Here is a 19,979-nt window from a genome sequence, read left to right as displayed (position 1 = left end):
CGAAAACAATGATTTTTAGAATTTTGGTCTGTTTGTGAAATAATTCTTGTATCGGTCTGGGTCTTTTTGTAAAAATGTATTTAAGTATTAATATCAGTTTTTTAGTAGGTAGGTACTCATAAGATAAGTTCTGCTTAACTTGGGACTAGATAGCGTTGTGTGAATTATTCAGGGTTATCATTGGAATCTACATATGTATTACATTTTCTTGTCTAAACAGGTTAACAGATCGTAATTAAATTTAGCTTAATTTAATTATGATTATGCTAATTTTAATAAAGATAGATCCTATCACAAGAACTTACATAGGCTATCTTTAATTTAAAAAAGCATAATTTGCGGGTCATTTCTAATATACAATGTATATTCGTATGCCTGTTAGAAGTCTAGACTTTACCGCAGTGGCTCTGCCGAACAATATGGATTATTTAAGGCGGGCACGTGCCTAGTTATGGCTTCCTCACGCCTCTAGAGCCCTGAAGTAAACCAAGGCCACTCTGCTGTATATAGTATTGATTGTGTGTATATATACAACTGTATACATCAGCTACATATACAGAATTTTATATTTCAATTTAATATGTACAAATAATAAAAATATAACGACGACTACGAACAACGAATATGATCGAAGTCTGTAGATGAACGTACAGACATCGATCTACAAATAAATTATTGAGGAGATCGAAGAAGAAAATTTATATTGATAATTTCTCCAATAGTGATATTTAAACTACTATTGGAGAAGATTATCCAAAATAATAAGAGAAGAATATAACCCAAAATAATTAAGCATTACGACTCGTAATTTAATAATAAAGAATGCAAATGAGCCTGTGGAATACTATCATTACATAAAACAAAGTCGCTGTCGCTGTCTGTCTGTCCCTATGTATGCTTAAATCTTTAAAACTACGCAACGGATTTTGAAGCGGTTTTTTTTAATAGATAGAGTGATTCTGGAGGATTGTTTATATGTATAATACATATACACCCGTGCGAAGTCGGGTTGGGTAGCTAGTTATAATATAAAAACCAATTAAACACTATTAATTTTGCATGCCTGACTCTGGTGAAGAGTGTGATTCAAATAAATAAATCATAAATGATTCTATTTTGTTAACCATATTTCAGAGAAAGTAAATATATTTCTATTTGTAATTAATGATTTATGTAAGTTTGTCTTTGAGGTTGTGCGCGCTCATCTCAGAAATAGTTTAACCATAGCTTAACCGATTTGGATACGTTTTTCACTCACATATTTGATCTTTATTTAATGTTCCATACATTTAAGAGGCCTCTTTGCCGAAGTTCGTCAAAACTCACCTTCAGCGATCGTGTTTCTCTCCCTGCCCAGCTAAATCTGGTAGGCTTTGCGGCGAGATATTGCATCACTGTGTATTTTCTACCGCATATATCACGGGGAGTGTTCTGAGGAATCGTTCGGATTAATACCAGCTGCTGAGTTTCACCACCGTACCACCCGCCAGAAACTGAAATACCATCCTGGTCATCTGGATGAATGGCGGTCTTCCACAGTACGGTTTTCTAGAAACTTTTTGCCTCGCACAACCACATTGTGGAATCACCTTCCAGCAATGGTATTTCCGAACCGATTCGATATTGAAACCTTCAAGAAAAGAGCTTATTCCTTTTTAAAAGGCCGACAACGTACAGCATTCCCCTGGTGTTGCGGGTGCTCATGGGTGGCGGTAATCACTTACCATCAGGTGAGCCGCATGCTCATTTGTCCCCTGTGTTATAAAAAAAAAACTTGCTAGTCCAGTTTTGGATATAAGTTCTAATATAGAACCCACTGCAATTTGAGACAGGCCATGCTATTTTATAAGATTGTATAAAGATTTCGCTGGTATAACTCTCGCTCTCACTTCGACGGATTATAAATTAACGACATAGTAATTTTTCTTTAATTTGTTTATTAGTTCGTAATATTTTTTATATCGCATGGTCTTTAGCTATATTTGTTTCGCATGGTACCTACAGTGAGCTCTACCAGTATTTTTTATTTACTTATTAGTGTAGAAGTATGGATGTAAAGAGTTTGCTTTATGGGTTGCGTGACTGAAAACACGTCATGGCTTTCCACCGATGCAGTATTTCAGGCGGAAAGGACAAGAAACTTTAATGAAGTACTGTTTGAAATAAACGTCAATTTATAAGCGACTAGCTGTTTGTTATTTTTCTAAAATAAAAGTAATAAAAGTAATACATTTACATCCTGCATCATCCCTTATTTTTTCCCCACGGGGGTTGAATTCATCAAAATCCTATTAAAGTGAACGTCTTCATCATATCAATCAATCAATCAAGTCATCAATCTTTAATTTCAGTTCAATCGGTCGAAAATCTAAGAAGAATTACACAAACTTTCATCCCCTATTTTATAAGGGGTGGAATTTATCAAAATCCTATCTAAGGGGATGCCTACGTCATAGTAGCTTTATGCATGCAAAGTCTCAGCCCGATCGGTTTACAATTAATTACATCCAGACATTATAAACTCATAAAGTACCTCTTTACCATACGTTATATGTTATGTATGAAACACAGAATTGAGCGAAACGGTGTCCCAATTACAGTGCTACCTTAATATAATGTACCTCAATATAACGACTTCCTCGATTTAACAAATTCTTCGTAATCCCCTTGAATTGTCCATAAGAGTCAATATAAAATATACCTTTACATTGCGAACATTCTTTGCGAACAACCTCTTTATAACGAATTTTCATCTATCAAGAAAAAGTATTCATACCTCTTAACGAATTTTGTCAACCCAAAACCTTTATATAAAGTTCCCACCAATAATATAACTCTTAATCTTATCTTTATCTTTAATCTTATAATGTGATTTATGTCTCGACATTTTTCGACACGCTTTTGTTCGTAAAGTAATTTTTTGTTTTTTGGTGTTTGATGGAAAGTAATGTAAACACTTCTGCTCGTCACTATTGTTAAAGATTTAAGTTAAAATGTCTCAGAAACGTAAAAGGTGTTACTTATCGGTCGCAGAAAAGCGAAACATCATTAATTATGTTGACCAACAGGTTCGGGATTCCCGCAAGTACATTGGCTACAATTTTAAAATTTAAAGATAAGTTTTCAGAAGAAAGTGGTTTGAGTGTAAACAGTAAAAGATTAAAATCATGCACTATTCTTTTACCTCTTTATAACGAATTTTAGACCAACCTAACCTCAACATAACAAACCTCAGTTCAACGAATTACTTGATATTACGAATATTTTCTTGTTCCCCTCCAATTTGTTATATCGAGGTTGCACTGTAATTATAAATGTTGAAAGTAAAAAAAAATGTTATGGTATAAGTTAACGATAGCATCTAAAAATACCTACGTAAAGCGTAGCGGTTCTTCCATGCTTTCTCTAATAAAATACCCAGTTGAATTGCTTGCATGCATACAGTATGTACAATTGTACATAACTACATACATCTGCGGTTTTGATTTTATCGTAATTACTTACAACAGAATTTTGTATATGCTTTATTGAATAATAGTACTTACTACATGTGTACATGTGTAGTGATTTATTTATTTTAACAATAATGGCATGAAATAATTGTTATATCATATATACTAACTGTACCTGCGACAAAGTCAAAGTCGATCCAGCCATTTCAGAGATTAGCGGGAACAAACAGACAGACAGACAGAAAAAATTGTAAGAAATGTTATTTTGATGCATGTACCGTATTTAAATTCACATTAACAAGAAAGATGGAGGCTTTAAATAGATACACATTAACAAGGATGAGGCATGCTACAATCAACATAGAAATCGCTACGGACTCATTCTTTGTGTAATCAGATAATATTGTCAGCAATTATGAGTTTTAAGTTTTTTTCTACAAAGAGTATATTCTCATTTATAAACTCTTTAATTTTGGAATTGGCTTTTTTACAAAGAATATTTTTTATAGACATATGAATTTTTTTTCTGGCTCGTTTAGAACTGACTGGCAGTTTATTATAAAACCTTACGTAACCTATTTCTATGTTAAGTCGTGTAATATTAATTTGAAACATGGTAATAGCTTAATAGGTACTTACATATTATTGATTATTTACCTAAAAGTTATTTTCGTATATCTTGGCCTAGCAATCAACAATTAACGTCGACGGCCTCGGTGGTCTAGCGCTTTAGCACACAGCCGTACTTTAGATGTTCGCGGGTTTGATTCCTCGCACAGTAGAAACATAAATATTTATAAGTATGATATTGGGTCTTGCTGAAAAATTAAAAAAAAAATTTAGTTGTCTATTTTTGGTTGATTGTTATCTATTTTTTATTGTAAGTGTGGGTACTCGTACCATAAAAAATAGATAATAATAATAATAATAATCTCAGGACAATTCACACAACCCAAGTTAAGCTAACTAAAGCTTGTGTTATGGGTACTAGACAACTGATACAAACACATAATTTTTTTTTTCGTAAATACATACATATTATACATAGAAAATACCCAGACCGATACAAACAATCATACTCATGAATACAAATGTTTGTGGCGTGCGAGGAATCGAACCCGCGACCATCGGACGTAAAGCGATGTGGTAAACCGCTAGACCACCGAGGCCGTCAAATAACAACCTACTTTCAAGTCTACTGAGTAAAACTTCTTTAAAATCGGTTAAGCCGTTTCGGAGAAATATGGCAACTAACACTGTGACACGGGAATCTTTACATAGTATAAAATGGAGTCGCTTCCGGTGTCTGTTCGGTTAGATTTAAACTACCCGACGATTTTAATGCAGTTTTTAGCAACGAATAGAGTGATTCAAGAATAAGGCTTATACATATAAACCTTCCTATTGAATCTATATATATATATATATAAAGAAATTCTTTATAATAATATAATTAAATATATCAACAAAACAAATTTTGGCGCGTACCGCGCTGTTGATTGCAAGGAGTGTCAAAGGGAGCTGTCAATAGAAATAACATAAAAATGGATCGTGCAAAAACAAGTGTGCGTGAATAAGGTTATATAAAATATATTATAAAAAGACAGTAATAGTTGAATAATAATTGTAATAAACTTTAAATGTCGTTTCTTTGTTTACAGGTGAGTTATATGTGTGATTCATTATTTCAGTGTTAAATAATTGTAGCGTTTTAAAATTATTTTAAAATTAAATAAAACATTTCTTTGTTTACAGAGAAACAAATTTTAGTTTATTTTATAAAGAAACCCTGAAAATATCATTATATATATAGGACAGAGACATTTGTAGAGTAGCATAACGTCATTAATATATATTTAGTGATGTAAGTATAAAATAGTCTATGTGTAAAGAAAGAAAGAAAGAAATAAAGAAAGAAAGAAAGAAAGAAAAATATTTTATTCAGTGCAATGTAAAAAATACAATATCAACAAGAGGCTGGTTTATTTCAGAGTCAGGTGCCACTGTAGCTGATAATGCTTTTATTTTCTAATATAGAAATAGTTAATAGACTTCTTTTACAAACCTATTAAGAAGAAGAGAAGAAGCAATATATATGTGTGGATATCCACACGTACATGTATTGCTTCTATTTATTTCGGCTGGTGTACATGTCGCACACTTATTATAATACTGGCTTAACTCAAAAATTACAAATTTTGTAAAGTCCACTTTGTAACTGTGGCATTAAAGTCTAATTTCAAATATTTAAAATTTCTGAATTACACCAGTATTGTACTATATATGCGATGTACTATACATATAATACATGTACACCTGTGCGAGGCCGGAGCTCGTTGTATATATATGTATATACATTGTTTAGATTTTCTCAAGCATCAAACCCTAATGTTAGTCGGATTGAGACAATCTAAACTAAGAATCTAACGATCATAATAATGTGTAATTTTTACCTTTCTATTTTCACGCATCCACTTCAGTCAGATAAAAGTAATTTTGCCAATTACACCAGTTTTTGCGAGAAACTATTATATATACGCAGCAGACAGACGATGAATTTATTGCAAATAAATTGCGAGACACAAAAGTAGAATCTACAGGAAAATAATTACATAGAATACATTTGGAAGTCGTTTCGTGATGAATGTTGATAGATTTTCAATGTAATATATACTTAAGTAGAATGGAATAACATTTATTTCAGAAAACTTAAGTAACATTTTTTGTATGACTTCATACTAGGCTATGCCTGTATCGGGGACTTATATACTGGACTTTATTAGACGTAGCTCTTAAATTATGAATGAATGAATGAATATATATATATATATATATTATATATTGTAAACGCGAAAGTTTGTGAGTACGGATGGATGTTTGTTACTCTTTCACGCAAAAACTACTGAACGGTTTTTGATGAAACTTTACAGTAATATAGCTTGTACATCAGAATAATATATAAGCTATAAATTTCACGCGCGCACTGCTAGTATATATATATTTACATTGTACATATACTAACACCCTGCTGTCTGTTAAAATATACATATTTTAAATAATAATAAACTGAGCTTTATTACGCAAACGCACAGAAAAATATGTTTCCCATGTAAAAAAGGTGGGTAATTTTTTTATTGGATGATAATGAAATCGTGCAACCGCCTGTGCGAACGGTATACGCTGGCGGGACACTAATGGAGGATGATAAGATGAGGTCAGGTTAGGCAGCTCATCGTGGTAAATTCACCAGGTTTTTATAGCAATGGTTACCAGGGGGAATAATGTGGAGGTCCTGAAAAGGTACATTGCTATTAATGAGGTTATTAGCTCACATTAGGTACTAACAATCCCCTTCTGCGGGAAAAGATCCCAAAGAAAGACCATCCTAAATTGAAATAATATATTGAAATAGATACATTTTTTGTACTGATGATATGGAGTGATGTGGTTGAAAGAGATTGTTACTAATACTAGTGGATCCTATATATTAGACTACATGACTAACAATCCCTGAATTTGAAAATATTGCACTTTTACCATTTGTCCATTATGTGTGAAACACAAGACTTTTTATTAAGTCTCTAGTGGTCTACATATGTGAATTCCATAGTCACTTACGATCCTTACCATCCATACCATCATTTGGAGTTATTATATTGTAGTAGTAAAAAAAAAAGTGTCCATGAATCAGTATTTACATTCATGACATTCATGATTCAATGAGTATTGTATAAAAAGTTTTATAAAAAGATACATTATTGATGAAAAAACCGTCTAAGAGCGTATGGCCTTATTGCTTTTTTTTTAATCCCACGTATTATATTGATGCCGGATTAGCCTAGTAATAGAAGAAGGCGATTAAATACTCATACATACATATGTGCACGGTGCATCGTGTCTTAATAAAATAAAAAGACCATCTCAGCCCGGAAGACGTTAAGCAGTTTATGAAGGAAGCGTCTCGATGCTACTTCGACTCTGCCCAATTCCACCCGAACCCGCTTGTAGTCAGTACGGTCGATTACGTACCGAGGTGTAATATCCGACATACGTTGTAACGTATGTCGGATATTACACCTCGGGCGACATTGTAATGTCGCCCGAGGCACGTTCTCATTGATCCTGACGACCCCATAACGGCAGTCAATCTCCCCACGGGTTCACCCGTTCCGTCCCGACCACACTTTTACATACAATCACGACACCGTTTTCGTCAGCGACCCCGGTTCCCCTCCAATCGATCCTCCGTCCAATTCAAACGGGGACCGCTATTACGACGGCCTGAGCCGAGGTTCGAACCCCTAGTGGTGCCCTCAGACTAAAGTCGTATCCGTCAGAGAGGAGTTGGCCTTCAGCCGTTCCATAATTCCTGTCGCGGGTTTGCAGTGCCATCTGCACTCGCCCCCTATAGTCCCTAGTGAAGCTGTAAAGACCAGCTGCGGCCAACAGCACTAGAGTAATAAAAAGGAAACGAAAAAAAACGGGAGACGTCTACTGCTGAACAAAGGCCTCCACCAAAGATCTCCATGCCGATTGGTCCTGTGCTGCTCGCATCCAATGCCTTCCAGCGATCTTAACCAGATCGTCGGTCCACTTTGCTGATAATAAAAAGATAATAATCAAAAAATATTAAATACTTTTTTATTTGTATTTTTTCATATTCATAATTTTATTGTATTAATCTGTAGGCATTTAAAATATATATAAGTATTTCTATCAGTTGTATAGTACCAAAGAGCGTCATTGCCTAGTGGTTATATACCTTGAATGACACCTAAGAGTTCGTGAGTTGAAATCGGCGTCATACAAAAATAAAATTGTGTTTTTTCTAACTGACTGAATCAAACCAAAAATTGAACCGAGAGACGACAGTAACCGGGGGTCACCACTTGCAACCATGTATTCAAAACATATCCAGCGAAATGTGGGCACATTAAGTGTTGCATTATCTACAACATCAATAGTTGACAATTCTTCAGACGAGTCCAAGAGCCGCAGCTGACCTTTACAGCTTCTCTGAACGATAGAGGGCGAATGCAGACTGCACTCCAAATTTGCGGAAGGACTTATAGAGCGGTTGGAGCCCAACTCTTGACGGATAGGGGGCATCGCTAGGCTTTCAAACGTCGGCTGATTTTCAATCGGATCGGATCGATCGGAGAGGGATATGATGGTGTGAATTATCTTGGATTATTATTATACTCATACAATATGTAGTGTCAGAGTATGAAGTGATTATTGTGGTACTGCCGCGTCATCACTGACTCCAGAGTTCTCAGAAGATATTTTTGGAGCCATTACGTTGACTTCATGTAAACAGTACGAGATAGTTTTCTTTGACGGAACGAGCGTTATTTACTGATTTTGTTACTCAGTGCAAATTGTGTATTTGATTTGTATGGTTAGGTATATTTAATAGACTAAAGTCCATAAGCTTTAGTTACAGAGATCCGAAAATCTATATCTACTTTTAGGAAAACTCAGGATCTCACCACGTTTTATTTGTCTTTATATGACTATGTTTTCTAAATTTCATGCGGTCATTCTTTTTAGGTTACTCTTAGGAAAAATCACGAGATTTTTACTGTGTTCCCGATTCGGTTTCTGAAACACTGCCGAAGTAAAAAAATATATACCCGAAAATATGTTTGACATTTTCTAACGGTAACAAAATGAAATGCAATTTAGTTTCATGCCAGTTCTTCTCAATTGTATATGTAATATAACTCAATTACTGTACTGGACAGTAGGGGACATATTAATAAAATAAACTTGACGTCAAGTTTATGTCTCAATATTTTCCCCTACTAGAGTGTACTACTTTTCCCCTAGGACATTTTACCTGCTTATGAATAAGCGGGTAAAATGTCCTACATGGATAAATGATAAGATAAACATAAGAAATGTCAAATTATAAATAGCGAATCATAGGAATTAAACTTGGAACGTTAGATATAGTTTTTGACATCTGATCTTTTTATTTTTTGTGCTTTACTATTTACTATTGGTATGCTTTGCATAATATAATAATGTGTGTCCAACCATTCTTGTAGATCACGCATACGCTTATTATGGCTTCTGCTTCATATGTGTTGTAATGTGTATTTCATATATCTTAAATTAAATCAATAATCAAAACAAATCAAATTTATTTTGCGATATGCGTAGGTGTACATTAGTTGTGATTTTAATAGTCCAATTATGTTGTCGCATGTAAAACTTAAAATTGTTTAGAAATTTAATCAATATCTAAATATATATTATATATACATATACTTAAAATGAAGAACGGAGGAATTAAAAATAAAAATGATACATTCAGAACACAGAAACCAGACGAAATGATCAACAATTAGTAGACAGGTCTGATATTTCAGTCTCTAAAGTTTCAGTTTGGCTACAGAATTAAAAACAAAGCAGTATAGATATATTCTGAAGTGCATTTTTTTTAATTTACAGAACTTATAAATTACACTCAACCGGTATACGTGTGGAGAGATGACCCCAACTCGCGGCAGAATACAATAAAGGAGATAATCGAGAGAGCCACCTCGAAGGAAGACTGGCCTCAGGTGTGTATCTATACAATTTTTTATATTATATGCTGGTCTACTTGATGGTAAGTGGTAGCCGTTGTCTTTACATATTTACGTCAACATAACGCCCGTCGCTGACCAATACCACTTTCTAGATCGAGCAAGCTAGCTTACATAATGTAATCTACTCTTTATAAATGTAGAGTTCTGGTAAAGCGCCCAAACGCGCTACTTCTGATTTGGCTTTATGGATTTGTACCTTTGCCTTTCCACTTGTGATAAAATAAGCAACTACTACTACTGCATTGCTTCTACTGAAGATTAGACTGTATAGTCTTGTACCTTTGCCTATCCACTTGTGGATAAAATATACAACTGCGCTACTTCTGTAGACTGTAACAAATGTCAGAAATTTACGCGCTTAATTGTGTGTGCTTAAAATACATACGTCATTCTTCTGATAAGTGGTCGCCCAATGGTCGAAATTAGACTATAATTAAAATTACAATTAAAATAAATTTTAAATTATAAATTAGAACATTATTAAGTTTCCATATTCAAAGACATTGTGTAACATTTTTTAAATTATTTTAATGTATTTTTAATACATAATTTAAATATTATATTGGCATTCTGCACTTCTACTCTACATAAACCAATTGTGCAAAATTCCATACTCTTCCGTCCCGCAATCCAAAGTTTTTGCTTCACGTAATAAATGTGTGCAAAATAGTTTTACTTATTTAGAAATGCCAATTAATATGAATGATTATGCTCAATGTTATTAAAGAAATTAAACATAAAAGATATTAAGCAACATATACTGTTGTTACTTGGATTCTCCATATTAAAATATGTACAATAACCTTCTAACTGGATAAATTAGGCAACGGTTCGATGGTAGCGGCCAGCGACCAATTAAGTTATTATCTTGTTACTGTAAATTGTGTTATACGACACAGGAATTAAAGCTCAAAAATAAATAATTGCAACACGCCTATTTTGTTAAAGCCGTTATATATAATAAAAAGTAAAACTGCAAAACTATTTCAAATCTATTATAGTGTTTGAAAGAAAAAGTAAAAGGGGTCTATACATAAAATTAATTAATATAGATGATTGACGATTTTATGAATACTAGTAAACATAGGTAACTAGTTTACGAGCAATTTTACGTTTCGCGCCAATTTTGGCGTATCGTTTTCGGAAGTGAATTGACAGAAAATACGTCCAAAAATCAAATAGAAAGTTCGAGATTAGAGGTAGATACTAGATTGTCACATTTCTTCTAAGATTTTAAACGCATAGAGTTTATAGAATCTTTACATACTTAGTATAAAAAAAGTCGCCGCTGCTGTCTTTTCACTGATATCTTTTAAATTACGCAATTGATTTTATTGCAGTTTTCAGCAATAGATAGAGTGATTCGAGAGGAAGGTTTTGAGTTATAATACATGTACATTCGTGTGAAGCCAGGGCGGGTAGCTGGTAAAATGAAAGCGACTTCATTTTACCAGCTACCCGCCCTGGCCCGCCCCGCTGCCTGTTCTCTTAGACCTTTTGAACTACGCAATGGATTTTAATGCAGTTTTCGCAATAGATAGATTCAAGAGGAAGGTTTATATGTATAATACATGTAGGTACCACCGTACGAAGCCGGGGCGTATAGCTAGTCATTAAATAGTATAAAACAAAGGCGCTGTCGCTGTCTGTCCGTCCCCTATGTATGATTAAATCTTTATAACTACGCAACGGATATTGAAGCGTTTTTTTAAAATAGATAGAGTGATTCAAGAGGAACGGTTATATGTATAATACATGTAGGTACAACCGTACGAAACCGGGGCGTATAGCTAGTTAAATTATAAAGTAAAGCATTATACTACTAGTTTTGTTCCTGTTGTTATAAAAGTAAAAAAAAAATAAGAATGTCCATCGTCTCTGCATTCAGGCTGTACGGTCTAAGGATCTTTGCCTGTTCCATCACTGAAAAGGAGATGGACGAATATGGAAAAAAAAACGTCTCTGCATTCGTCACAGATTATACAATACAAACGTTCGAAATTTGAATTTGAGTTCTATTTTTAATTTAGTAGAAATGCAACGAAATTGGCGGGCATCTAAATTATCGAGCACATTATAAACAAATTAATTGATAGTTTTTTGATCTGGTCTTGAGAAAATCAACTAATAATACCGTTATTTTAATAAAAGACTACATTAGTTGCTTAGAGGCCGTTATTTTAAAATCATCGTGTACACAAAAGCGCGAGATATTAGTAGATTCCGATGAGTTGTGAAATGACATGCGGAAATATATTTTAACGGTATGTTTGTTTTATTTCTTGTATGACGCAGTGTTACCACAGATAATATTATGTGTTACTATTGGTGTTGAGTTACATTACACAGATTAAAAAAGACAATGATACAGTAGATTTTATCGAGAATGTCTTCAGTAGATCTAGATAGATAATGAATAGAGATGGATTTGATATATCTACGGTTACATTAATTAGAAATATATATTGTTAAATGTAATGAACTTACTAATATTAGAAACGAGAAAGTTTGTGAGTATGGATAGATGGATGGGTTTGTGACGAATGCAGAGACGATGGACATTTTTTTTTTTACTTTTATAAAAACAGGAACAACACAAGTAGTATAATGCTTTACATTATATTTTAACAAGCTACTCGCTCCGGCTTGGCACGGGTGTATATGTATTATATATATAAACCTTCCTCTAAAATCACTCTATCTATAAAAAAACAGCTTCAAAATCCGTTGCGTAGTTTTAAAGATTAAAGCATACATAGGAACAAACAGCGACAGCGACTTTATTTTATACTATGTAATAATTGTATTACTTGTGTTATGAATTATCTATATAACTATCTTCATCTCCAGGTGCTGATATTTCCTGAAGGCACGTGCACGAATCGCTCCTGCTTGATCACCTTCAAGCCTGGTGGTTTTTACCCGGGTGTGCCGGTACAGCCCGTCATCATCAGGTATCCGAACTCCATGGACACCGTCACCTGGACTTGGGAGGGGCCTGGAGCGTGAGTTTTGTTGTAATAATAATAGCTAGTGATCTCCTAATAGTCGTAATTCGACCGTAATTAATTTAAATTATACATTTGAATATTATTAAGGCCTGTCTGTCTGTTTGTTCCGGCTGATCTCTGAAATGGCTGGACCGATTTTGACGGGATTTTTATTGGCAGGTAGCTGATGTAATAAGGAGCAACTTAGTCTACTTTTATTTTAGAAAAATAAAGTTAAATTCCACGCGGACGAAGTCGCGAGTGCAGTTTTTATTATCTATACATATAAATAAAATTGGAGTGTCTGTTTGTAATATTGAAATAACCGTTTTTTACTACATGCATATGTATATAAATACGGTACATGTACCAAAATAACATTTTTAACAATTTTTGTCTGTCTGTCTGTCTGTCTGTTTGTTCCGGCTAATCTCTAAAATGGCTGGACCGATTTTAACGAGATTTTTATTAGCAAGTAGCTGATGTAATAAGGAGTAACTTAGGCTACTTTTATTTTAGAAAAATAATGTTAAATTATTAATATTATAACATATAAAGAATGTATTTATAAGCATTGAAAAAATATTTATCCTTTCTTTCTAATGTGAACCTTATCTTGATTGCAGGCTAAAACTGTTGTGGCTGACTCTAACCCAAGTGCACAGTTCGTGCGAGATCGAGTTCCTTCCTGTGTATTATCCTAATCAAGAAGAGAAGAATGACCCGAAGTTGTACGCGAGGAACGTGAGAGACGTAATGGCTAAGTAAGTAATATCTCGTTTGGAAAGTATACACTCTATCCTGAGGAGATAAAAACCATAGCTCCTAGGAAAATCCTTCAATCCTTGTCTATGATAGATCTAGGTAGAGAACTTTGAAAAAGAGCAAAGAGCAATGACAATAGCACAAAACCCTCAATTAAAAAAAATAAAAGTAATATTTGCCATAGAGAAAATAATGTTTGGTGTATAGTAATAAAATAAATGTGTGCTTGGAGACGTAGAAATGAAACTTCCACAGACTGCCGTTGTCCTCTCTCCACCGCCACCAGCCTTTCTCTAGCTCTCACAACGCGATATATCTTCTATACATATAAATAAAATCGGAGTGTCTGTTTGTAATATTGTAATAACCGTTCTACTACATGCATATGAATATAAATACGGTACATATATCAAAATAACATTTTTTTATAATTTTTGTCTGTTTGTCTGTCTGTCTGTTTGTTCCGGCTAACCTCTGAAATGGCTGGACTGTTTTGGCAGGTAGCTCATGTACGGTAGGGAAAAAAATTATAATGTAAAAACTTAACGTTCATAAGCGGCTAAAATGTCCTACATGAATAAATGATTTTTGAATTTGAATTTGAATTAGTAATTTAGGTTACTTTTATTTTAGAAAAATAAAGTTAAATTCCACGCGGACGAAGTCGCGGGAACAGCTAGTCTACGATATAATATTATCGACTTCTCCCGCGTGGAGTAGTGGCCTTGAATAGTATAAAATATTTATGAAAACATACAAACTTTAATCCCTTGTTTTATTTTACCTTCATTAAGGGGTAATTTTTTACAAACTTTGAATGTCTATAATAACCATTTATTTATATTTAACTAGCTGGCCCGGCGAACTTCGTATCGCCTAACTGTCGATTCTTCCTGAGCAGTACGATTAGATGAGATTCGTTGCATTTCGGGCTCTTCTGTCTAAATATTTCCGCCACCTTATTAATGGAACTTGCAGACCTTACTTGACTGTTGAACATTATGGAGGCATATCTTATAAGAGGCTTGTCGAGTATAAATGAGTTACAATCACACAACACTTATTAAATTTTTCTTTTAGATTTGTAGTAATATTATAAATACATATCAATGAGACATTTACATTTCAAGTGACTTTTATTACTGATTTCTATACTAAACAATTCCCGGAACCTCTCCACTAACATTTGAACTTTATGGTATGGTATTAAAGTACAAATTGACTTTTAAGTATCAGTAAGAATTGTTTGTATGGATTACAGAAAACTGTTGTTTTTAGGCATTTTTAGGCAATTTTTTAAATTTTTCTCTCCGTAAGAACCATCCTCGTACCTCAAGGAATATTCTAAAAAAAGAATTATCGAAATCGGTTCGGTAGTTCTCGAGATTAGCGCTTACCAACACATTTAGCGATTCATTTTTATATATAAGATTAACAGCCTAAAAATAAGTTTCATACTTCTAGCTTTTACAAATATAATATATTATATATAAAATTCTCGTGTCACAGTTTTCGTTCCCATACTCCTTCGAAACGGCTTGACCGATTCTCATGAAATTTTGTGAGCGTATTGAGTAGGTCTGAGAATCGGCCAACATCTATTTTTCATCCCCCTAAATGTTAGGGCTAGTCCACCCCTAAATTATTTTATTTTATTTTTTAGACAAAATTTTTAGTTTCTATTTTTTTATGATACAACATACAAAAATACATACCATCCTAAATTTTCACCTTTCTATCATCAACCCCTATTTTTTTATAGCGTTATTAATTTATATGGCAAAACAACGTTTGTCGGGACAGCTAGTAATATATAATAATAATCTCAGGACAATTCACACAGCGCCATCTAGACCCAAGTTAAGCTAGCTAAAGCTTCAGTTACGGGTACTAGATAACTGATACATATACATAGATATTTTTTAGTAAATACATACATATTATACATAGAAAACACCCAGACTGATACAAACAATCATACTCATGAATACAAATATTTGTGCCGTGCGAGGAATCGAACCTGCGACCATCGGTCGTAAAGCGGTGTGCTAGACCGCTAGACCACCGAGGTCGTCAAATGATTTCCATACAACCTTTCATCTCTCAAGTATTAAATTATATAAATTACAGAGCACTGGGCGTCCCGGTTTTGGACTACACGTACGATGATTGTCGGCTCATCGCCCGAGCCAAGCAGCTTGGTATACCCGGCGCTGCCGCTGCACGGGAAGTCAGTGAGCTTAGGGCACAACTGGGGTAAGACGAAATCTTTTATTAATCGTTTTAACACAATATGAACTGTTGTTTCCTGCAGGTTTAATCTGGAGCAGGGATGTTGCGGATGGAATTTTTCTCACATCCGCGGATGCAGATTTTTTTGCGTTCACATCTGCAGATGCGGATGCGGATCTAGATTTTATTTATTTTTATTTACAATACAATTATTCTCTGCACCACCCATGGTTGACTGGTAGATAATGCCGCATAGTGTTAAGTCCGCAATATGTACTTTCAATTATGTGCATTAAAGTTTTAATAAATAAATAAATACAAAGTGTTACATAGGTGAGAAATAATGTAACAAGAATTGAATGGTTTTTTATATTTTTATACAATACGATAATGTTTAATTTACGGTAAACAAATGATACACAATAACAAACACGTCGAAACTTGTCATCGAACGAAACTTCGCTCCTATCGGTCAATGAACACGCGCTGATCGCCGCCTCCACGCAATTTCTTTCTCATGCGGCATCCGCATCCGCATGCAATTCCGCATCCATTATTGCGGATGCATAAGTGGTTGTGGATGTTAAATTGATGCGGAAGTTCTGCATTTGCGGATGCAGATGCGAATATCTGCGACATCCCTGCTCTGGAGCATGAACTCAATAGTTAGTTAATAGTTAGTCAACAATTATAAGCTCGATGTTTGAATACAGTACTCTACAAATATAAGATTTGATTGATTGATTGATCATTATAGGTAACACCATAACGAATATCCTTTCCAGAGTGCCCCAATCACAATTGGAGATACAAGCTCGATATTAGAATACAGTATTCTACAAATATAAGATTTGATTGATTGATTGATCATTATAGGTAACACCATAACGAATATCCTTTCCAGAGTGCCCCAGTCACAATTGGAGATACAAGCTCGATATTAGAATACAGTATTCTACAAATATAAGATTTGATTGATTGATCATTATAGGTAACACCATAACGAATATCCTTTCCAGAGTGCCCCAGTCACAATTGGAGCTACAAACTCGATGTGTGGCCGCGGGAGACTGGGTGACGCGCGAGCAGTTCGTTCAACGGCTTGGCGTTCCCATTATGACCACAGCTTCCATACAAGCCGAACGACTCTTCCAAATATTTGAACAGGTATCACTGAACGTGCTGTACTGTTATTACTACTGTTAGAATTCACATCATTATTGTAGAAAAAATTCGATATTTTAAAAATATATTAAAAGAAGGTAGTTTGTTTTTAGTACTAATGAAGTACCCAATGTAAAGATTATTACGAATATTGTAAATAGCGCCATCTAGTATTTATAGACCAACCTACTACACTGACTTTGGTCTATAAATACGGAGGTCGGTAGTTGAATAATCCTCATTCGTTGCGTGAGCCGCGGCATTCAGTCGACGAGCGCAGAGCGTGCCAGTTGTGTTTTGGATATTAAAGTGAATTGTATTAGCAATGGGTTTATCCCGGTCTTAGTAGGGCCTGGGGGGAAGCTGCAAGTAGTGAAGGTGAGTGTTAATGCATTCAAAAAGGGCCTTTTAAACCTACACCCGTGTCACAAGTCACGGGCGCTACTTGGGGTTTCCCTTGCGGTAGCCGGCTTCAAAGCCTCAGTCATCATCTTATACAAGTGCTTCTTACACTACTGAGAATGAATAACCTATAGATTATTAATTCTATATCAAATGAAACTAATAATCAAATCTAATAAGTAATTAAAAGAAAAAATCATGTTTGAGCCTTTTATTGAGAAGAGGGTCTTTATGTTGTAATGAAACTCGGAGATTCCAAGCTAGTTTTTTTATTTACTTGATAGTGGTTTACAATGGTTGCGTATGATAATGCGTATGCGATCGTTGACAGATTTTGAATATGAATTTAAACGGTTAGCGTATTGTCTCTGGCCCGGTAAAATACCGACGTTGTAGCGTTGCTATACAAAAAATAATATTTGGGCCACATATAGTGCAACCGCGCCTGAACTATCATTCATTCGAGATTTAAGATGATTTATAAAATATGTATGATTACATAAAGAGATGTTTGTATAACGTGTCTTTATAGAACGAATTTGTCCGAAACAGTGTCCATTGAAATAAAATGATAGAAAAGGATATGTAAGTTTGTTAAAAATTAAATACTTATAATGAATAATATATTTATTAAAAATAACGAGATGACTGCGAATAGGGATGAATGGAAGAGAAAAATATATTACGACGACAAGAATAAATAAATAAAAATATTAATATTACAAAACAAATAATAGTGATAAGAAAGAAGCTGATGATGAATGAATAATATATTTATTTGGACAAGGATTAATATGATGTTTATAAAAACATCTTTGCAAATGTTTTTATAATGTACTAGCTGTCCCGGCAAACGTTGTTTTGCCATATAAATTAATAACGCTATAAAAAAATAGGGCTTGATGATAGAAGGGTGAAAATTTAGGATTGTATGTATTTTTGTATGTTGTATCATAAAAAAAAGAAACTAAAAATTTTGTCTAAAATATAAAAAAAATTTAGGGGTGGACTACCCCTACTAACTAACCGTTTACCCAGTGCACACTGCTCAAGCACTCGAAATTAATATTTTCGCTACAGTTTTCACTGCTGCTCTGCTCCTATGGGTCGTAGCGTGATATTACAGGGCCTATAACACTTGGGGATGTATACCTTACTAACAATGAATTTTTAAAATCGGATCAGCAGAACCGGAGATTACCTCGAACAAACAAACATATAAACCTTTCCTCTTTATAATATTAGTATATATGTATGTATGTACAGCGAGGTACTGGTATGGCTCGCTGGTCGGACTACATGCTGTGCGCGGCGTTCCTCTCACTGCAGCATGCGCCGCTGCATCACCTCATCTGCATTGCATTCAAGGTCAGCCAACATTCATGTTATGGTTCTTTGTAACTTTTTTAATACATTTGGCACACACATACACACAGATAATGTTAACAAGTAACATAGACAAGGCCTTATTTAAAAACAAAATTATTGTAATACAAAAAAAACTCAAATTAGACAGTAAATAGTCGCTGGTAACAGCTATATATATGTATATATATATAATACAATTTTAACTCCCATAAAATGTCTTTTGTATATAAACATTCAACATGCATTTCATTTATAAAAGACTAGACTATACTTATTATTATTATTATATTTTTTAAAATTGTAGCCTACGTGTTTCCTGATATATTATATAAGCTATATTACTGTAAAGAATCATCAAAATCCGTTCAGTAGTTTTTGCGTGAGAGAGTCACCAACATCCATTCAACCATCCGTCCATACTTGCAAACTTTCGTGTTGATGATATTAAAAGATAACGTAACATTTCCAGCTGTACGACAGTGGCTTCAGCCGACTGAACCAGGCCAGTTTTGAGGAGTTGGCCACCAAGTGTCTGGGCATGTGCCAGGAGGACGCCCATCATCTGTTCCGACAGATCGACAGTGATGAGAAGGGCTGTATCACTTACGGTGAGAACATTTTTTTGTTTAAATGGAATAGTAACTAGGCCATCTGTTGGTAGTGGTAACCGTCGCCTATGTACATGAACATCATCTGATGGCCTCGGTGGTCTAGTGGCTTAGAACTGTACTACTTTACTTCCGATGGTCGCGGGTTCATTCCTTGCACGGTACAAACATTTGTGTTCATAAGCATGATTGTTTGCTACTGATCTGGGTGTTTTCTATGTGTATTATGTATGTATTTACAAAAAATATGCAATATTTATATCAATTGTCTAGTACCCATAACACAAGCTCTGCTTACTTTAGTACTAGATGTCGTTGTGTGAATCGAGGGATATTATTATAAGTAAATATAATATTTGCGGTATCACTCATACGTTGCCATTCCAGAGCAGTATGATA

At 34.3% G+C, this 19,979-nt stretch overlaps 1 protein-coding gene across 2 annotated transcripts in view; it reads left to right on the top strand.

Annotated features, from left to right (window-relative positions):
- LOC131851562 (lysophosphatidylcholine acyltransferase) overlaps nt 1–19,979 on the top strand; it is a 57,368-nt gene that overhangs the window by 36,121 nt on the left and 1,268 nt on the right. For both annotated transcript variants that reach the window (XM_059202077.1, XM_059202076.1), the window contains exons 4-10: nt 9,912–10,024; nt 12,902–13,056; nt 13,668–13,805; nt 15,937–16,062; nt 17,058–17,205; nt 18,871–18,972; nt 19,442–19,580. In XM_059202077.1, the coding sequence (XP_059058060.1) occupies nt 9,912–10,024; nt 12,902–13,056; nt 13,668–13,805; nt 15,937–16,062; nt 17,058–17,205; nt 18,871–18,972; nt 19,442–19,580 (921 nt within the window). The remainder of the gene's footprint in view (nt 1–9,911; nt 10,025–12,901; nt 13,057–13,667; nt 13,806–15,936; nt 16,063–17,057; nt 17,206–18,870; nt 18,973–19,441; nt 19,581–19,979) is intronic.

The sequence above is a fragment of the Achroia grisella genome, unplaced genomic scaffold, assembly GCF_030625045.1.
Source record: "Achroia grisella isolate CSIRO2021 unplaced genomic scaffold, CSIRO_AGI_Agris_v1 utg784, whole genome shotgun sequence".
Taxonomy (NCBI): Eukaryota; Metazoa; Arthropoda; class Insecta; order Lepidoptera; family Pyralidae; genus Achroia; species Achroia grisella.
This window is presented reverse-complemented; position numbering and strand designations above follow the sequence as displayed.